Here is a 21,959-nt window from a genome sequence, read left to right as displayed (position 1 = left end):
TTTTCATTTCCAAATGAAAGGCAGAATGCTTTCCTGTTGTTTTGGTTAAGCCCAGAGGATTCTTGTCTATTCTAGCTGCATTTCATCCCACTACATTTTCAGAGTTAATTTGAATATACAGTCAAAGAGAAACGTTTAACTTAGAGCATTGAACATAAAAATAAGAACATTAAAAACACCACCACATTATGAATAACGGCAGGAATCTCTGTAATTCAGATTACATCTGAGTAGTGGACTCGGGAGCATTCCCATCTCAGGATCACATCATCTCTCTCCCAGGATGAGATCCCTTGGGATGCACCGGTCCTGCCTGCGCCTTGGTTTCTGTGGCCCATGAAGGTGAGCCATAGACATGAGTGGAACCACCAAGCCCTTCAAACTGCTTCCTGAGCGTCCTTGTGTGTGTTTCTGTACTTGAAGAAGAATTTGGCCCTCTAGATTCCAGATTAAGAGAAAACTAAAAAAAAACCTCAAGAAACTACCAAACAAAACAAACAAACAAACAAAAAACCACAAAACAACCTTTTATTAATTAAGTTGCTGCAGTTAGGCTCGCCGACTGTGTAGCAAATAAGCAGGAAGTCTTTACAGGTTGGAAAAAAAAAAAAAAAAAAGAAGGGAAGAAGGGAAACTTGGATAGATTGTTGCTGAAAGATAGCCTGGTCACGCTGCTTCCAGCCTGTTGAAATACAGGTCGGGTTATGTCATTTTATGAATAGACAGGTATTTTGTCAGGGCATGACTGGCTGACTTTCAATTCAGATGACATTGTATTAGTCTGCAAAGCCAGAAGAACCTTTCTCTCTGAGATATTATCTGCATGGTATTAGCATTAGATAAAACTAGATTATGGTGAGCATTTGGCTTAAGTTTTTTCTGCATTTGCCTTTCTGCAGAAAGGCAGTTTGCCTGTTTTCAATATAATGCAAAGCTTTTTTTTTCCTTCATTAACAGACATATTTGATACTTAGCAAAATGGGCTTTCTGCTCGTACTTTGTTAACTTACCAACCAGTGGCTCCTCACGTAGAAACTGTTACTGTTGTGTTGACTTGTATCAGTTGAGCATTTGTCTATGTATATTTTTGTCTTAATTCCGAAAATTCTTATTCTAGCTGTGACTTGAGCTCCTTTTCTTAATCTCGTAACTTGGAAATAGTAACTTCCAATTATTCTCGTTTAATTTAGACTGCATTTCCATCTAGCTAAAAATGGGGATAATAATATTTTCACTTTGGGATAAGTAAATTTTATTATTTGAGGTTTGTATGGCAAAAAGCAGTATAGCAATAGGAAATAATTAAAAAACACTTAAAATTCAAGAAAATATTGCATCACTGAAGAACATAAAGATGTAATTTAGGGACCATATCTTACAAAAGTATACATGTCATTCTCCATGGAGGATTATGGAATTATATCAGTATATGGAATAATTGTGTGATTTATACTACTTCACATTGCTGCAAATGAATATGTGAGAGAGAGAGGTTCCTGAAATCAAAGCTTAGGAAACCTTAACAATGGAGAGGACAAACAAACTGACGCAATTACAGGTCCTATCAACAATTTAAATCTGTTAGCAATATTGTTACCTGTAAACTACTGTAAGGATTTAAAAAAAAAAAAAAAAAAAGTCATTCCTAGTGGACCGTTCTGAAAATACAATTTCATAGTGTTAATCATGTGGTGTAGGTCTGGATGCTTAAAGTGTATTATAGAAGTTTCAGAAAGCTGCAATAAAGCATGTATTTAGTAAAGGAGACTTGAGCCATCCAAAGTATTCCATGAGTATTTAGCTAAAGTCTTTCTAAAATGGCTGCTTTTTTCATTTAATAAATTACTCATGAATATGATATCACTTCAATATTTATTGCCTTAGTCAGGAAAGCATACGAGCAGAAGCTTTCTTGGGACTGCCGAGAACCTCTGAAACGTTGCAAAGGATACTGTGGTGGGTTGACCCTGTCTGGAGGCCAGCTGCCCACCAGAGCCGCTCTCTCACTCCCCTCATTCACTAAACAGGGGAGAAAAGGCACAACGAAATGCTTGCAGGTCGAGATAAGGACAGGGAGAGATCACTCAATAATTGTTGTCACGAGCAAAACAGACCGAACTTAGAGAGGGAATTCATCTAATTTATTACTAGGCAAAACAGAGTAGAGGAATGAGAAATAAAATCAACTCTTAAAACACCTCCTCCCACCCCTCCCATCTTCCCAGGCTCAACTTCACTCCCGGCTTCAACCCTCCCCCCATCAGCAGCACAGGGGGACGGGGAGTGGGGGTTGCGGTCAGTTCATCACACGTTGTTTCTGCCGCTTCTTCGTCCTCAGGGGGAGGACTCCTCTCATCGTTCCCCTGCTCCAGCATGGAGTCCCTCTCACGGGGTGCAGACCTTCAGGAGCAAACTGCTCCAGTGTGGGGTCCCCCACGAGGTCACAAGTCCTGCCAGCAAACCTGCCCTGGCGTGGGCTCCCCTCTTCATGGGTCCACCGGTCCGGCCTGGAACTTGCTCCAGCGTGGGCTTCCCACAGGCCACAGCCTCCTTCAGGTGCCTCCACCTGCTCCAGCGTGGGGTCCTCCACAGGCTGCAGGTGGAATCGCTACACCCCCTCATCCTTCCTCCATGGGCTGCAGGGGGACAGCCTGCTTCACCATGGCCTTCACCAGGGGCTGCAGGGGGATCTCTGCTCCGGCACCTGGAGCTCCTCCTCCCCCTCCATCTGCACTGACCTTGGTGTCTGCAGAGTTTCTTACATCTTCTCACTCCTCTCTCCAGCTGCAAAAGCTCTCTCTCTAAGTGTTTTTCTTCTTCTTAAATATGTTATCACAGAGGCGCTGATTGGCTTGGCCTAGGCCAGCGGCGGGTCCGTCTTAGAGCCGGCTGGCATTGGCTCTATCAGACACAGGGGGAGCTTCTAGCAGCTTCTCACAGAAGCCACCCTTGTAGCCCCCCCGCCACCAAAACCTTGCCACGCAAACCCAACACAGATACATAAACCCAAATATAGAGCTTTTTCTTGTTTCTCTCTCGCACACACGTGTGAGCGAGTGTGTACACACAGCCCCTGCTCACGTTCTTTGTCCTTCTCATTTCATGTCCCCATGCTCTGTTTCATGGCCCAGCAGCCGGTGTTCACCACGCAGGCTAGATGAATCCTGAGGAAGGCAGAGAAGCCTTGCTTTGGTAGGAGGGTAAGCAATGCAGCCTAGTTGTACTGCTGGGGGGAGTTTGGTGGTGGTGGTTTTGGAGGGTCTCTTTGCTTGTTTGGTTGGGTTTGTGTTGTCTTTTTTTTTTTTCTTTTTTTTTTTTTTTAAATACGATCCACTGGAAAATGTATTTGGAGAGAAAAGCAACCCACAACAATGTTCTGTTGAAACAAGTGATGCTTGGCTTGCTGAAAACCAGAAGGAAAATAATGACATAAATATTATCCTTGTTCAAGAGCAGTAAGCAAAGATTATATATAGTTGTACAGTTATGAATCAATGAAACTGTATAATTTTTCATGCATCTTGGCAAAAACTCAAGCTTCCTATGTTCAAAAAAATCAGGATCAGAACACTTCTAGAATAAAATAATTTCTTTAACTTTGTGTCTTCTGGGATGGAACAAGATAACTTTGATCTTTCCATTTGAAATGTATTCCATTTCAGTCCTGAAGCTTTTCTGAAATATGATGGGAAAAGGTTCACTTTCCTTTTCAAGAAGATCAGCCAGCACTAAATTTAAACATCTCTCTCATAAGTATATTAAAAGAATCAATAATTGTGAATGACCAGATTTTGCTATCATATATTCTGCAGTTGCTTGGGTAAGTCAAATGTTCCTAGCTTTTATTTTGTATTATATTATATTGTGGATTTCTGTTTCTGGATCCTCTGCTTCTTTTCACTCTCTGGTTCTACATTCTGCACATCCCTTCAATACCTGTTCAGTATTTCCTAGATCTTGTGATGGCATCCTATCGGATAGGTTTTTCACATTCCTCTAGTGATGCTGATTCTTGAGTTTGATGGGTATGACATTGCAGCTGTGAATTTGATTAGATAATAATGAGGTTTATTTTTATCCAACTCTTCTCATTTTTTTCATCACAATTCTTGTATTATTTAGATGCTTTATATTTTCTAGATGTATTATGCTGATGAAGATTCTGGAACAGAACCGTAAAGCAGGATTAATTGTTTTTAAATCCATATTTAGAAAATTGCAGAAAAGTACTATGAAGCAGGAAAGTAACGCAAAAGGTGTCAGGAAAGACTCACATGCTTGAGAAGTATAGTTTGAGATAATTTTTTTTGAATGGAAATGCAGCTATCAGCAGTGGAGGAATGAGCTGCAACAGGTTTATTTTTAATTTGTAGGGATTCAGTTACAATATGGATCAAAGGAAACTGTTTCTTTGAAGAACAGTGGTTGGGGAATTACTGACAAGAGAGTGTCCTGCTGAAAAGAAATTCAATAGTCATGATGATCTCTAATGAATTTAATATATGATGGACAAATCTTGAGATACTTTACATGCTAGCAAAGTCTTCTCCAAATGGGGATGTAAGCAGCAGAACTTGCTCTGGAGATACTCTCTCACTCTTCACATCAGTGCAGCTTCCTAGGGAGAGGAGGAAATGATAAATATTAGGTGACTTGTCAAGGATGTAACAGACGGAGATTTACAGAGACATAACTTTAGGAAGAGACAGGGAATTTCTACTCCTTCTTATCCTCAGTAACAATAGATCATAATCCTAACCCTCTCCTGTGTCGAGACTACAGTTTTCTCCCTCATAGCTATTGCAAGCAAATTTTACTCAAGCTTTAATTTGAAATCTTAAAGTAAGTTCTTTCAGTCATGTTTCAGTTAACTTTTGAAAGTTTCATGCACAGCTGTCCAAATCTGTTCACTGGGCGCTTCTTCTTTTAGCACATGTAAGTGGCTGCAGATAAGTTCAAATAGGACACCATGGTATCCAACTATCTGAACCACTCAGGGGTAAGCTACAGAAAAAAAATCATTTAGAGCACAATGTTGAGAATATTATTCAATAAAATATTGTAATTCAGTAGAGAATTAAAAAGGTTTGAAACTAGAAGTTTTCCTAAATAGGATGATTACAGGTTAAATCCCATGAGAACAAACTATTTAATGAATACTGTTGAGCCCACTGAGTCCAGGAGCACGACAGCGTTTGAATCTCATGCGTGTAGCAGGTCACAGTAAAGAATATGGACCAGCCTTAGGAAATAAGGTCTAATCATGACAATTTTTGTCAGTGTTAAAAGCTGGCAAGTACACACACATGTGTCTACGTACATGTGTATGTCAGCTGAAAGTTCATATATCACAGGATATTCTTCTAAAACCAAAAGGGGATGATGCAATTTCTTTTCTACTCATCTAAAATCTTTGTGCTTGATGTATTTTTTTCTTTCTTGAATTCATTTGGAGTTGTTTTGTTTTGTGATCTAGAAGAGGAATTCAAGGTGAAGCGATATTTGCTTTCCTATTCATTTGTTTATTATTGGCCTAGATAAGGTTGGTTATTCTCATTTTTGTTTTCTAAGAAATGCTTCAAACAGACAAATAGACCTGTCATCTCTAGTAACATCACATATGGGGCAAAAGAGGGCGTTGATAAAAAGTTTACTCCTACTTATTTCTGCACCAACTCTGGACAAGGGGAGGCCCAGAGGAGAATACTTTCATTTCTTCAGTTAACAATTTCCATCACAAATGACTGCATGCAGGAGTCCTATTCATTGAAATATAAAGACGAAAGGGACTGCAGGACATCATCCCAGTCCCAAAAAGATAATTATATATGAGTAGTTCTAGAAAGACTTGTGTCTGTGCTGTTCTGAAATAATTCTAACAGTGCAGACTCCACCGTCTTCTAGGTGATCTTTTATAGCGCTTCCCTATCCTTACTGTTGAGAAGGTTTTCATAATATCTACTCTGAATCTTAATTGCTGCAATTTTAGCACATTTCTTTTTGTCCTACCCATCATTTTTATTGAGAACAGGTTATTTCCTTATTCTTTTGAAACAGTCTTTCATGTATTTGAAGGCTATTATCATGTTCCATCTCAGTTGTCTCCTCTCTAGCCTAATTCTTTCAAGCTTTATCGCAGCTTGTATTCTCTAGACTCTGGTCATGTTGCTCTCCTCACATTTCTCTCAATTGGCTCATGTCTTCCCGGAGTGCGATGTCCAAATTTGTACCTGGTATTCCTGCTGAGGCTTTCTAATGCTGAGCCGAAGGGAAGAATTACTTCACATTGTTGCAGGCTATACTTGTGTTTGTACATTCCAATATGCTGTGAGCAGATGCCGACTCACGGTGTCACCCTGAACCACGTTTAAGCGTGGAGGCTCACGCTAAAACTAGGCAACTAAAGAGAAAAGTACTGATCATTTTACCCTCCCACGTATCTATTAGATAAATATGATCAAGGCTTATCGAAGACTGATCAACTGAAAAGATACGGAAAAGAAGTCCTCATCTTGAAGAAAAATACTTTTGCTGTTTACCACAACAAGATATGAGTGATCAACATTTACTAATTTCAGAGTGCTTGACTCATCCTATTCATCAACCACTGAAAATTTGGTACTTTTTCTTATCAGGAGAGAAATCATGCATTGCAGATTAATGGCCAGGTTTGTGTAAATGCTCTGGGTTTTCTCAGTCCTAGGTCAGAAAATTTCCTAGTGAGGTTTATGGATCTATGGCTAACCATTGATGAAGTATCTGCTGATCTCATCACTGTGACCAGAAACCTCAGTGGAACAGCAGTTTGTCCTTTTCATATGAAGAGATTAAACTAGAGATTCTAAATAAATTAACAAAAACTTAACTGCTGTTTACCACCTGGGTCTGTATTGAATAGTGACGCAGAAATTCCCTGCTGCTAGTCATATTTACAACCAACATTTTCCCGAACTGTAGCAGTACTGGAAAGGAAGAAGCAAACTTCTTCAAATGCATAATTAGAATTTTCCTCCTGGAAAACTAATCTTGTGAATCTGCTTATTTCTGAGCTTCTTTAGTGGAAGAAAGCCTTTACTGTATTGCTTACACATTATAAATCTCCTTTGATGAAAAAAATGAAAGAAGTGCAAACTAACAATGATACATTTTATATATCAAAAAACTTTCATATACTGAGTTGTATAATTGAAGCCCATCTTGACTAGAGAAGTTACTTCAGAAATTTTTAAGCTTGGAAGCGATTTCCCCCTGTGCAATTCAATAGCTCATACCAGTGAAACATAATTATATTATACTGTATATAGATACAGTGTTCTGGAGGAATTCCACAAGAAGCAAATGCACTTGCGGGATATACTGCATATCTAATGAATATTTATTTTAATGGCATAAACATTGCTCTAAATCTCTTTTTGCATTAATGATAAATTTATCATTAGTGTGAAGTAGGTAAGAATTAAAAATGGCTTCTAATAATTTATAGCTCGTATTGTTTTTGCTGGAATGTTTTAACACTAAGGTAGCGTCCAGGTCTTTGGCTCGTGTAAATTCCATTCAGGACAATGGGATGTTGGCTGAAACCATGGAACAACCTGTCCTTCAACTCTCACTTTGTGGCTTTCAACCACAGCATGCATATCAGAGCTCGAAAGTGTGTGGCAATATGAGCATTGCTCTTGCGGCCATTGTAATTCATAAACCTTTTGTGGGATTGTAATTCTGGTGTGGTTCACTCTTAGCCAAAGGAGGGTCGCTCATTGTCCCATACCATGCAACTGCAAATGCTGCTTTCTGCTACAGTGGGAAGGCAAGAAATAGGGATCCCGGTCCCAAGTTTTGTGTTAGGTTATGTGATTGAAGGCTGGCACATCCCCCTTTTATGCAACAAAATGTAGAGGACGTGCCCTGTCAGGTACCCAATGCACAGCCTGTATCCCTGTTAGGTGCTTGACACAGAGGGTTTGTCTCCTACCACTTGACCTAGCACAGCTGGTGGGCACACATCTCACACTGACCTCTGTTGCTAAGTTTAACTAAGTTTAAATCTGGCAACCGTGATTAATATTTAGGGTAAAACAATTATATTTTCATTAAAGCTAGCTTACAGGAGCAAAGTAAATGGAAACTGAGGTTCTTAGTACCAAGTACTGTAAGTTTATATCCTAATATTTAATCTTCCTTCAGTACTTTTGAATTCCTTGAGTAGGAATTGAGTGAAAACAAGGTGAAGACTTTTTGGGGATTACTTAGAAGGCGTTTTATTGAGCAAAATGCCCTGATTTGAGCTATAGTAATTAACAAATTTTAGGTTTAGAGGCAGTTGTAAAAAGAAAATATTTGAGAGAAGATTTATTCAATCACAACTAAAAATAGTGACAAAGAAAAGGCATTGAGTTCTTTTTAAACCAAGAGCACAGTTATGAAAGACAACATCATTTTTAAAATTAAATCTTTTTTTTAAATGTGATTCTTTAATTTTCATAATGTGGTTCCTTTATTTTTCACTACAAATCATTTGAGGCCTTTTCATGTTACCAAATGAAAAAAAAAGTTTCACTGCAAGTTTTTTTCCCAGCTCCACTGCTTTCACTGCTTTATAAAGCGCTTTGATATATCTGGATGAGAAGGACTACACTAGTACTAAGCTTTTTTTTTAAACAAAGACACAAATCAGTGGCATATACAGTACCAACTCCGCTAACAAAACAACAGTTCTGCAAGAGGCAGGGATATGGAAAAACCGTGATAATTCATATTATGTGATTGTCTTCCTCCGGTGCATGGCATAATTCTGATTAAAATTACTCGCAGCACTTTGTGTGCATCAAAGGAAAAACAGCTCCAGGAACTGACATCCTGTTAAATGTGGAAGAGCTATTATAGGCTAGTGGTTCAATATGGTGGGTTTTGAAAACTTCCTAACAAACCCCTAACTTTTCTGGGCGGTAATGCTGAACTGTGTAACCGAAGATGGCCAGCAGTGCGCCCATATTTTCTGTTGAAATTTATGATCGTTTTAGCATGTGCAAAGATTCAAAGAGAGAGTTTCAGACCATTATCCTTTTTAAGGCCCCATTCTTATCATTTTACTTGTTGGAAACAAAAATAGATCCAAGGGCATTAAAATAAAACTGCTAGCTTTCTAAGCCTTTAAAAATATGTATGCATCGTATATTTTTCTCTGAGTACATCTTTTATTATGCACTGAAATAAATAGGTAAAATTAGGCAAGTTTTGATAGAGACATAAAGTTGCAGCTGAGAAGTCTTGCATTTTCTTTCCTATTACAACCTGTTTTTAAAAGATAAGTTGGTTGTGACTCTTCATTTTAATTATATAGCAGGTGTCTTCTTGTAGCTAGGGAAATTTTTAATGTAATTCATTAAAACCCAAAACACAGGTACGAATTAAATGATTTTCTGTTTCCAATCTCTTGATAGTTGCAGGTATTATTATTTGCATATATGCTAAGGAGAACGAGCTTGGTCCAACAAAGTCTCGTTGCAGTGACAATCCTTTTTCACGCAAGTCGTCCCATTAAGCAGAGTTGATCAGATATTTACAGGATTCCCGTTTATCTGTGTATAAAAACTGAGGGAGGCCCACGCATCCATAATTATTATAAACATTGGCCTTTATCATGAAGCCATCTCAAAGTGCTTTAAACACAGTATTGGCTTCAACGCCACACAATGTTCTTGTCAGAGCTTTATAGATACAAACTTGTAGGTGTAGAAGACTTAATCCTGCAATGCGCTGTTTAATAGTGTTTGAAGATGAAAGCCTTTGAAACCTTTCAGCATTGGTGTGAAGGGTGTAATTCTACCAAGCCTTACTCATGCTAATAATCTTTATCCTTGTGACTGATAACGTTGACCTAGCTTGTCAATTAGCTATTGAGTGACTAATGGTTTGCAGTGATTTGCCCGAGGTTGCGCTGAAAAGCTGTGGCAGAGGCAGAAGTTGAACTTCCATCTTTTCCATACGACCAAAGGGAAGTGTAAGATAATGTTTTAGGTGTGGGTACGGCACACCACCTGATAGTCCAGGCATGTATGATCACAGAGGCAGTTAATTTTGTGGTGTCACTGGATGAGAGATGTGTTCTGTGACAGTAAAATGTAGGTAGCTGTCTTTATTTGAATGCTTCCTCAAAAGTCTGTGTATTTTCTCTATTAGAATCCCCTATATTTGTCCTTAGGAAAAGAACAGAACGCATGTAACACCAGATATTCTCCCTCGTTAAGTTAATTATCTTGGCTTCTGTAGTAGCTTAGTGTTTCTTGCCCTATCAATAGACCTGCTCAAAGAAGTACAACATGAAGGGTTTTATCTGTGTTATCGATTGGCTAGAAAGTGATGGTTTTGGGACTCTGCTGGAGCTTCTCTAGTGACTATTTATTTAAATTGGGGGAAAAAATCAGTATAACTTGAAAAAAAATAACTAGAACTTTCATTTAACATTACAAAAGAGAGCATTGCTTAATCCCTGAAGTAGGAAATTGCTTTTCTTCATGATCCATTGCTTTCATACTGTTTCTGGTTGCTGGTGCTGAAGCAAAGAAAAACTCTGTTCTCACTCTGTTTTCACTGTATCTATTTTCTTATCCTCTACAAAAACTTGGCTGCTAATTTGTGTTGAAGTAAATAAAGGGAGGGGAGAGTTTGGCTATGAAAAGATCTTTTTGTCTCAAATGGGCACTTGCAAATATGGAAGCAGAGCAAAACTTTATGTAGAAAACTGAAAAAAGGAAACTAAGGATTTGAAATAATGTATCAAAGCTGAAGTATGTGAGATACTGCTATTCTTTGAGATCCTGTTACGGGTTTATACCTAAATTCAGCAGCATGTTCCCTGAAGATGTATGTTGCTAAAGAGTGGTTTTTTTCTTGTGTTCTGATCTTGTATACAGGCAGAAAATGACAATTAAAAGCGAAAGGCGTAGCTGGCTGAAAACGATGGTATCTTGTTTCACCTTGCTTAAAACTCATTCTTTTTTTGTTAAAAGCCCCTATTGTTTTATTGCTTCTAATATGCATTACAAAAATACAGTGTGATACAGCTCAGGGCTGGAAAACACTAATGGACTGTAACTAAGGAATGATTATTTTACTTCAGAAGTTACAATATTTGGTTAATGATTCCCTGACATTGTCAGGACAGGTCACAGAATGCATTTTAAAGTAATTATAAGTTAGCAGCACTGGTTGATATTTTTCCCCTAGCAACAACAGCAGAAGTTGTATTTTCCTCTTCTCCTATCAGTGGCGACTCCTGTTTCTTTTTTTAATCTGATTGCTTTTAATTTTTTTTTAAATCCATTTAGTCTTGCAAATCACAATCAAAGGTTATGCTAGCAAAATAGCAATCTGAAAATAATTGTGATGGTGAGCTTTTGATACTAGTATATAACAGAAGAGATACATGCAGGTTTTATTTTGAGTTTTTGCTTGTTCTAGCCATATGAGGAAAATAGCAAGACCACACCATATGCCCAATAAAAGCTTCATTAGAAAGGCATTAGTAGATTAATCCAACTTACTCTGTGGTTTATTTTATTTAGAATGTAATAAGGTAAGTTCATTAGTTTGCAGACTTAATGTTTTCTACTGTACCTCAAAGCAACCAGTAACAATTCCACTGAGACTCCGCAGATCTCACTAACACCTGTCAAGATAAACACATGGCTCGCTAGGGGAATCATCTTGGCAACATAACTGAGGAAATCTGGAAAAAAAAGTAAGTCTTTCACACACAAAAGAGTGGTACACAGTACAAACTTGATTAATGATTTTTCACATGCCTCTGAGGTCATATATCTCTTTAAAGTGGAAAAAAAAAAGTCAAATCAATCTCTGAAGAACAAATATTTTGGAATGTACAATACTGCATTTGAAATGTATTTTAAAGAACTTGGAGGATGTAGAATAATTATGCAATTTGAATTGAGCCTCAGAAAGGCTGTCTGAGACCAGCAATTGAGTCTCCATCCCCCCAGGGCTAATATATTAGATTACAAGGATTATTGTAGTGGCAGTATTTGTGCCACTACATTTAAGATTGTGTCAGCATTTCCATTTTAAACCTGTATTTTCAGAGGTTCATAACTCAACTATAGAAAATTTGCTTGGCACTACGAACAAATACAGTTTCTGCACAACGGTGACACTTTTTCTGGGGAAAAAAGAAAGAAAGATGCTTAAAGCTAACTATTTGGACATTTTAAAGTTATGAATGCAAAAAGTTAATGCCATCTTCTTGCAACTCTGCTTTTTAAAGTCAGTTATTGCTACAGCTGATTTGTAACAGTGCTGCTGTCTGGAGTCGAAAGCCATGTATGGGGCTTGAAGAGTGGGCAGAACGGCAGCAGGCTGTACCTTACCCCTTTCTTTGCCAGTATCGTTACAGGATGATACGGCGTTCAGGGAAGGCTGGAGGTGGAACTCCACTGTACGTCCTCTTCTCCACCAAGGCCAGGAAGGGAGGGGGTGGGGTGACGGTCATGAATCATGATGGGTGATATCTTAGAAATCCTCTCAGGAAAATCTGCTTAAAAATACACTCCTGACTGTTACTAACTTTAGGCACTCCACAAACATCATTTAGGGCTCTCCTGGCTATCACCAAAAAAAAAAAAAAAAAAGAAAAAAAAGGCAATCAACTTTGCCTTGCAAGATCTTTAAACTCAATTTCCCCATTTTAGGGCCGTTGCACTTTAAGTCTAGTGTGAGCTCAGCCCTGACATGGCATTTAATATTTCAGGTATTATGTATGGTAAGCTGTACTAAGAGCTGCAAACAACCCAACACACACACTTTTCCTATTTCTGGAGGCCGTTCTAAACAAATAGACTTTGCATATACTTCGTGTGCTTGTACAGGATGCAAAAGAGCACAATGCTGGGTTCCGTTATTGGCATCTGTCACTGATCTCATCAAACTTCTTGATGACTAATTTGCAACCTATTTTTGTGGTGGTTTTTTTTTTTGTCCCTAGCTGGAGTATTTGCTGAGGAGTTCAAATTAGTAGCATTTAAGCTGTAGTCAGGGATCTCTCTTTTCTGCGGCAATGCAGTGCCAATTCCTGCGGCAGCACTGGTAGAAATCAGAGAGACTTTTGCAGGTTCTGCAGCAGTCTAATTGCCCATAGAATTAACTGCTCATGCAGTAGTCCAGAGAGAACATGAGTACAGCCTGCCCTGCTTGATACAGGGCTACAAATCTCTTAAATACCTCCACGTATATACATGTGGATTTGGCCTTAATTCCTGTGGCTTTATATTGGAATGAAAAGGGGAACCTAGCCAAAGCGTTAGCACCCTTTGTGCAAAGTTAGACCAAAAAAAAAAAAAAAAGAAAAGAAAAGAAAATATGAAATTAAATGGCATTGCAGCACTGGCAGCCAGCAAAAGACAGCTCCCGGTGGAGTATGAGCCATCCTCCTCGAGGCAGGTCACACCAGGGCTAACACAAGTAATGGTAGATGGACTTGGCAAAGTGCCCTGAGGACTGATGGACCAGCCAGGGCTATTGCAGACCAAGAGGGAGCTTCCTTTCAGAGTCAAAATTCCCTATTGGAAAATGTTCTCCTATCAGCCCCTTCTATTCCATATTGAAGGGATCTGGCTTATGTGCGTGGTTTCAATAAAATGAAACAAAATAAAAATCAGCTTGCTTTTGACAGAAACGGACAGAGAGAAAGAGATTATTTCTGTCTTTATACACACAGAGTCAAGAAACATTTATTATGAAGATTTAAGCCTATTTGGATGGATAGATTTATGGACAGAAGACTTATTAACTGTACCAGGATTTATTTTGAACTATACATATACGGAGAATAGCAGCACTACTGAGAAAGCAGCCTGAGTATTTCCATTGTAAACTCTTTTTTTTTTTTACATGATCACCAAAAATTTGAATTTCTGTCTATTTGATGACTGCATAAATACTGCATCCATCTCTCCTAGAATTATACTTTTTACCTTCCAAGTCTCCAAGTAGTTCACATGATAAGGTTTTTTTGGCTTCCTTTCTAAAGTAAAGAGTGTCTGCCCTAAGTTTACATAGTGGTAGGACACAAAGTGGCCACAGTTACACGGATGACAGGCCTTCGTTCAGTATCTTGCAATTCATTGGCTTTTGAAAGAAACATTCTCTGTTGTTTAAAAGAGGAAAATTAACACCTCCAATGTTACCAGACATTGAAATGTCTGAAAATCAGATGTTTGTGGTATTGGGAGATCCTGTGTATAGGTACTTAAATTTAGCAGTTTATAGCAGTAAGTGGAAACATTAACTTGAATGTTTTATTCTCTGGGCCGTTGTCTGTAGGATGGATAAACATAAATTCTAGCCTGCTTAATTGTAATCACAAAACGTCCACAGGTTTTCAAATGAAGTGAGACTCCATAGCCGGTAGTGGAGAAAAGCTCTAACAGAAGAACACGGGAAGTGTGTTAAAGTGTTCATTAATAGTATTCCCTGTAATACCGTTACATCTTTGCGGAGGGTTTTTTTCTGCCCGAGTTTGCTGAACATCACTTGAGCTTCAGGAGTTTAGGAGTGGATGTTGCAACACAAAGCTCTGCAGAAAAGAGGTGGCTGGAAAAGTCTGGTTGCATAAGGCAGCGCTTAACCTAAAGGAGCCCTGAGTTTAAGTGACAAGTTCTGCTGGCCTAAGGCATGGTCTGCACTTAAGTTTTGCTGGTGTTGCCCAAGTTGTTCATCTTAACTGATACAGCTATATTGACGAGAATCAGGGTGTAGAAAGATATGGTTGTACCAGCAAGAAGCATCTGATTTTATCCGAGGAAGTAATGTAAATTGTACTCATGGAAGTACTTGTTTTGTTTGTATAAATCTTGTTTAGGAGCATTTGGTGTTTATAGGATAATGGCATTATAGAGGAAGCCAGGAAAAGATGTGTTTTTACAATTAGGGATATTCTTGCTCATAAACTTAGGAACCCACTGGTATTAACAGAATTCATTTGGTGGAAGTAACTTGATTAAAAGTCACATTTCCTACCCATGTGACCTACACAGGGTAAGTGTTAAATGGGGTTAAAACCCCCATTAAATTAGCTTCACTGAGTTAAGCTTCCAAAATACTAAAAACTACCTTGTGTACACTGTAGTTTATTTTCACACTTTATTTGCTATGCCTGCAAAGGGGCATTTATTTGTTTACACAAACTTGCTTATTGCCTTCTTTTGTACCACTTCTGCCTTCTTAGAGTGAACCTTCACAGACTGATACCACGACGTTGATGTGCACATGATTCTGCGCCCTTGGGGATTAAAACCAACTTCAGCTAGTCCTCAGCTAACAAAGATTCATACTCACTCTTATGTCAGCAGGGGGTAAAAAAGAAAGTATTTTAAATAAGAAATGCTGCTTACCATTGGTTTTCATAATGTTTACTTGCAGATGCTTTTAACTTTTACTTTTCATTAAAAAGCTTAACTCTGAGTGCTAAGACACCCAATTAAGCTTTTTAAATAAAACATGAAAAGACTAGAAGTATCTGACTACCAAGATTTGCTTCAAATTGGAAAGAAGTGCTTGCTCTTATCACAAAAAACTGAGCAGGAGAGGATTTTAGTTCCTGGAATTTCCTTCTTTTGCTTTCCTGTCCCCATCTGCCTTTCGCTTGCTTTCATATACACTTCCTTCTTCACCTTCCTTTCCCCCTTCCTGTTATCCTTTCCATTTTCAATCTTTTTATGGTATTTTCTGCAAATTAATTCTCCCCATTTCTCACCTGTGTGCTGTATTAGATCACCCTTCTCCTCCCTGGAAGGTGGATAGTCCCCCCTCTTGTTTCTCTCTGTGGTTCAGAGTGCAGAGCCAGGAAAATGTCAAATGTTATTAAAATTAGAGCTAGTCCACACAAGGTGCTGAGCACATTGCCAGATCCAGAAAGGGATGCCTACTTAGGCATCAGTCTCCCCATTCACATTTTAACCGGGTACTTAAATGAGAGTTAGGGCCTAAATCGCTTTGTGGAGATTGGCCTTTGTGTCCTCAACTCTTGGTTTGGATATGCAGCAGCAAAATAATCCATTAATTTGACAGTCCCTAAGCAGTGTTTAACATCATAATGAAACACCTAAAAATGACCCATTATAATATATCTCATAAAAAAACTTCTCTAAGTAGTCTCCAAACACAGATTTAAACTAGAAACTTTAGTGTCTGTTATGTGTGTGCACTGCATAAATAGTACACATTTAATAATGCCGAGCACTTAAACGCCCTTTTTATCTTCGGTAAAATATTAAACGAAGTACCTAAACATTTTATTCATTTGTCCTTGGTATTGAAGCACTTTAGGCCTCCCTGACACAGTAGATGGCAGATGGAGTCAGAATTTAGATTAAGGTGCTCAAGCTACAAACATACCCAACAACACAGAGAAGAACGCTTACACAAAGTCCTACTGAATTCACACCAAAGCGTACTTCAACCAAAGTTGAATAAGCTATGCTCCGGCTGGAAGGGATCTGTGGAAAGCCTCTGTTGCAAAGTTACACCTAAGGGGAATGCCGCGATGGGGTGCCAGCCATGCGTTGCTGGATGCCAGCTGGGAAACTCCCACTAAAGGTAGCAGAACACTTGATGGAGGCCTTAAAAGAGCCGAGCAGAAGTTAGTCTGGGCAGGACTTGCCAGCTGAACTTGTATCTGAACAACCGTGTTGCCAACCGTATCGTTACATGGTTGGCAATACCAGCTTCCTATTTCAGAGAAGTGATAACAATTTTAAGTTACTCGTCTGTAGGATGTCTAGAATCATTAAGAACAGTCAGTTAACTACTGCATGTTTCTAAAACGGCGGCAACGTGTGAACAGTTTACTGAAAAACTGGTTCCAGTGACTGACTGAAATATTTCGTTTCCTGAGTCAGATTGATAGAAAACCTAGTGGTATTTATGGATAAAGTTTCTAACACGTATTTCTTGCATGAACAGGAAATATATATCAGGGGCTTTAATTTTAGGAGAGTTGCGAATCCGGACTGACGTTTCTTTAAGATTTCTCTCATTTTTCCTTCTTTCCTTAACTCTGAAACATAGGGAATTTCTTGTGCTTTATTTTTAAAAAGGTGACAGTGCATGGCAGTTACAAGCTGATAGTTTGGAAAATTAGGGTTTCTTACTTCTTTTAACACTAAGGCTTCTGGAGACAGGTTGGAAAAGTCACTGAGTTCCTTATAAGCTGCCTTTCCCTGGGGCAAGTCGGGGGTGGTAGAGGACAAGCCCTTGTCCCCGAGGACCGCTCCCCCGGGGCCGGCGTGCGGTGCTGGGTTGGCGGGGACCTGCCGGGGAAGCAGCCCGCACCGCCGCCTCTCTCCCTCTCTTGCGGGCTTCCTCCAGCGCGTATGTGCACTTCCACGAAGCTAAGCCTGTGGGGATTTTTGTATTCCCTTGAGTCCTTTCATCGCTATGCGTTATGAGCTTTTTTACAATTTACCTCGGCGTCTTCGCAAAACTTTTGAGTACGCGGCGAGGCTGCGGTGCGGTGCGTCTGGGCGGGGAGGGGAGTAAAACGCACCGCCCCCGGGGCAGGGCAGGAGGTGCCGCTTTCTCGCCCCTGCGCCGGGGGTTTCGGGGGTCCTTTCGTCGCCGTGTGCGGTCCCCGGCACAACCCCGCGATGGAGGGCGTTTCTCCTCGCCGGGGGAAGCAATCCGCCCTGGGTTGAGCCGAGCTAAGGCGAAACGCCTTTCTCTTTCCTAAGCCTACGCAGCTGAGTAAGGGTTGTGACTTCCCTTCCATCCCTGTGAATTAGAAAGTGCCTCAGCAAACTGCGGTGGTTTTCGTTTAAATTAAGGCGAAATGTATAAAAAAGCATTCTCACACCCACTGCTCGCCCTCTCCCTTTCACGCATCCGCACCCCGCACCCATGATCTCATGCTGCTGAAGGCATGGCACAAGATCTACGGCAGGCTGGAAACGGGGGAGGGAGGGAGGGGGACAGAGAGGAGAGCCGGCAGCGTGCGGCTCACACACCCTGCTGTGCCCAGGTGCGGTACTGCAGGGGCTGCGCCTCCCGCGGCTGCCTCCGGGGGGGGGCGCAGGACCCGCCGAGGGGTGAAACGTTTTCCCTTTGAATGCAGACCTTCGCTTTTAATCGTGACATCTCCCACCCTCGGCTGGAGGGGGTGGGGGGGGAGGTGTGGGAGGGTAAAGTAGCCCTTCCCGCTGTTTTTGGGGCAGGCGTGGGTGCGCGGCGCGAGGCGAGCGCCGCTGCGGGGCCCCGCACCTGGGGGGCGATGGGGGCGATGCGGGCGCTGCCGGCGCCGCCCTGCAGCTGGGGCGGGGGGGGAACTCATCCCAGAAACGTTTTTTTTCAGCCCAGTTTGCGGCCGCGTCTGCGGTGGGCAGCCGAGGTGCGGCAGTTGAGTAGTGCCGGAAAAAAACCCCAACCCGGTAACTCTTTGTTAGGCGCCGTGTGTGTAATTCCCGGATAATCAAAGCCGATGCTCGAACAGACAGGGGGAAACATCTGATGGGCGAAGTTTAGGCCAATTAAAAGACCCGAAATCGTTCTTTTTAAGATGAAAGTGTTTTTTCAAGACACTGGTACATCTGAACTATCAGAGGAGGGGAAACGCTCCCGCCGTGCCGCTGACTCCGCGGCGCGGATGGGTGGCGGGTGGGGAAGAGCGGCGTGTGTGTGTCCTCCGCACCGCCCGAGCCATGTTCTGGCAGCGCGCGGCTCCCGAAAGGCAGAGGAGAGGCAGCGCGACTGTGTGGGAGCTGAACTCAGCCTCCCTCTTTAACATAGGCTCGTCCTCTGCATTGCATCCAAGCTTCAGCGATTTGCTGTTTGGAGACTGCAGATTTGCATAGCCCTGCTCTCCGCAAGCATGGTTATTTTTATTTATTTTTTTTTTCCTGCCTTCTTTCATAAGGGTGCACTATTCTCCCTGAAAACATCCTCGGGTATTACTGTCAATAGTCAGACCACTGAGATTGCCGGAGCAGCCTGATTATTGTCTGGCGGCGTGTGCGAGTGTGTGTGAATGTGTGTGTGTGCGCGCGAGTGTGTGTGTGCGCGCCGGGAGAGAGCTCGCTCGGTGAGGGCTCACCAGTTTGGAGATGAATGGAGGGAAGAGCAGCAGTTTGATTTTTCTCTGCTTTCCCAGCGCTGGCTGATGGAGTGGCATCCCCTTTTTTCTTTCTTAGCAGAAATGTGGCATGATTGGCTACACTGTGGATTACTGAGGATGGGGGAATGCTTGGCACTCTCGTAGCCCTTGCAGCTGTGGAGTATTGTTAATGAGCACCAGCCCCGGGAAAGCTGAAACTAGCGATTGTTTGAGCGCGGAGCTTTTCCCCTCTTCCACCTCTTTCCGAAGGCTCTGAACTGCCTGGATTCTCCGCCTCTGACTATGTCTCGGATTGTGTTGGGTAGAAGAAGACCTGGAGAAAAGGATCCTCATAAGCTTTCCCAAAGGGAAGAGATGGCTCGCCTGGTGCGGTGAGCTGCAGCCAGCGCCTTGTGCGTGTGTGCGAGCGCGCCTCTGTCCAAAGTTTGCCTCCCTTGCTGTGGCTGCCGCTCCTCCCGAGGACGCCGCGGGCCGGCTCGCCGCGCACCGGAGGATGGGGGGGCTCCTCAGGGGCAGCCCGGAGCCGGGACCCGCCAGCAGCGGCAGCAGCAGCGCCGGGGGCCGCTTGGCCCTGCTCTGGATAGTCCCGCTCACTCTCAGCGGCCTCCTTGGGGTGGCGTGGGGCGCCTCCAGTTTGGGCGCTCACCACATTCACCATTTCCATGGCAGCAGCAAACATCATTCAGTGCCTATCGCTATCTACAGGTCACCAGCTTCCTTGCGAGGCGGACACGGTGGGTTTGGAAGCCGCTCGGTACCCTGCATGGTCGGGTGTGCGCCGCGCCGTGCCGCCCGCCCCGCAGAGGTCAGGCGCGGGCTGCCGGGACCCCGCGGGCCGGGGCTGCTGCCGCGGTCGGTGGGAGGAAGAGGAGAGCGGAGGGGAGGCGGGAGAGGGGCCGCGGGGCCGGTCCCGTCGGGCTGGGTGCGGGCCCGTCCCGCCGCTCCAGGCCCGGGGACGAGGAGCCGCCGGCGGCGCGGAGCTGGCGGGGTGGGGCGGGGGCCGCGGCGGGGTCTCGGCTGGCCTCCAGCCGGGCGGGGACGGGCGGAGGACGCTGCCGGAGCAGCTCGGGGCTGCCGGGCATCCCCCGGGGCCGGCGGCGTCCCCGTGCTGCGCGCCCCGCGGAGCCCCGGCGGGGTCGGTGGGCGCGGGGCGGGCGGCGGAGGGGAGGCTCTCCCGCACCCCTCCGCTCCCCACCCCGCCGCAGAAGGAGCCGGCTGGAAAGCTCGTCCCGGAGGCACCTCCGTCGCCCGGAGCCGCGGCTCCCGGGTGGGAGCGCCCCGGCAGCGCCGGCCCTCGCCCCCCTCTCCCCGGCACCTTCCCTGCCCCGGCCCGGGGACACCCCCGCACCCCCACACCCCCACACCCACGCCGGAGCACAGTGCCCCCGCGGCCGGTGTGTGTGGTCCTGCGCCGCGGCAAGGCAGGGCAGGGCGCCGAGGGACCCCGGCGCGGAGCGAGGGGCGGGGAGGGAGCCGGTGTGTTGCTTAAATTGCTGGTGATGATCACGCTCCTTCCAATTCATTACCTTGGTCGAAAGTCGATGAACTGAAGCAAGGGTCGGCTAATTATACAGGGGATCGGGGAAGAAGTGAGCGTTTAGACACGGAGAAGGGGAAGTAATGTCCACCGTAGCGGTCAGGAAGGGGACGGAGATAAAATTCTTTTCAGGTCCAAATACATTTTGCTTAAGAATTACGGTGCTCCGGTACTTAGTTTCTGAAGTGACAGGAAGCTGCTTCAGTGCCCTTTAAACAGCCCTGTTACAGTTTTTCCCTTTCTTTTTGCACGCATACTTCCGTGAACCCGTACCTAAATACATGCAAAATAGATATGCATATGTTCAGCGTTACCAAAAGCTGTAAAAGAAAGCGAAACACCAGACTGTGTTTTAAGAATTTAAAGCCTCCCTTTGTCTTCGAGGGAGGAAAAAAAGATAAAGAAAAACCCTTGTTGGCTTCTGATTAGGTTATACAGCTTCATTCTTCTTCATTTTCTCATCTTGCCTTGCTTCATTTGCACGATCATGCGATGTCGTTTACAAGCTTTGCGAAGTAAAAACCAGATCTTGTACTTAACCTTTGCATCTCTGTGCAAGATGACCCAGTTGCAGGCACGAGGTAGTTGGGATTTATTGGATTTTTTTTCAGTGATTAACAATGCTAGCATTAGTGGATACCATAGTAGATAGTATTGTTTACCTGAAAATTCCCACTGTATGCTAAATACCCTTTAATACTCACCTGCTAGAAAAGACAGAGAGCACAGATATGGCTTTTCTTAAGCATGTTGTTAATTAAAAAAAAAAAAAGTTTGACGTCTGATCTAATAAAAAAAAAAAGACAGAAATTGAGGCCACCACTCTCCTCTGTAGTGCATTGAGGCAGTGCGAGACAGAGAATGCTGCATGTTCTGCACTGTATGTGCTTAAAGGGGAAAATTAAAGATGTATGTGTGTGCACGTATATGTATATGCTTATTATTCTTTCAATTTCTGCTCAGATGGGAATATCATTTAGGGGCTTGCTATTAATTTGAGGGAAGGCTAAAAGAATGAAGGGAAAAGAAACGTGATTATAGACGTACTAGCTGTAATTCCTTAGAATGCATTTTAAAATCACACCTTTTGCCAATTTTTAAAAACATTACCATGGACGCAGTCAAAGGGTGATGGTGTAAGAAGGCAGCTTTCTCAGGAGAAGCAAGTCTTGTTAAAGAAAATGAAAGATGAAGTGGTGGAGCTGCCACTTAAGGACTTCATAGGGAAGCCCAGGAGCCTCTCCAGAAGTTAAGTAGCTGATTTTACAAAATGAAGGATGTTACATGTCATAAGAAGGCATTTCA

At 42.7% G+C, this 21,959-nt stretch overlaps 1 protein-coding gene across 24 annotated transcripts in view; it reads left to right on the top strand.

Moving 5' to 3' along the window:
* NRXN1 (neurexin 1) overlaps positions 1-21,959 on the top strand; it is a 735,823-nt gene that overhangs the window by 427,140 nt on the left and 286,724 nt on the right. Inside the window, exon 1 of one of the 24 annotated variants that reach the window (XM_054820732.1) lies at positions 18,717-19,851. The exons of 20 other annotated variants lie outside the window; for them this stretch is intronic. In XM_054820732.1, coding sequence (XP_054676707.1) covers positions 19,611-19,851 — 241 coding nt within the window. In that variant the 5' untranslated portion in view covers positions 18,717-19,610. Of the gene's footprint in view, positions 1-18,716; positions 19,852-21,959 lie in introns of those variants that run through there. 3 more of the 24 variants (XM_054820731.1, XM_054820735.1, XM_054820733.1) reach the window with 3 other exon arrangements.

The sequence above is a fragment of the Grus americana genome, chromosome 3 (genome assembly GCF_028858705.1).
Source record: "Grus americana isolate bGruAme1 chromosome 3, bGruAme1.mat, whole genome shotgun sequence".
NCBI lineage: Eukaryota > Metazoa > Chordata > Aves > Gruiformes > Gruidae > Grus > Grus americana.
This window is presented reverse-complemented; position numbering and strand designations above follow the sequence as displayed.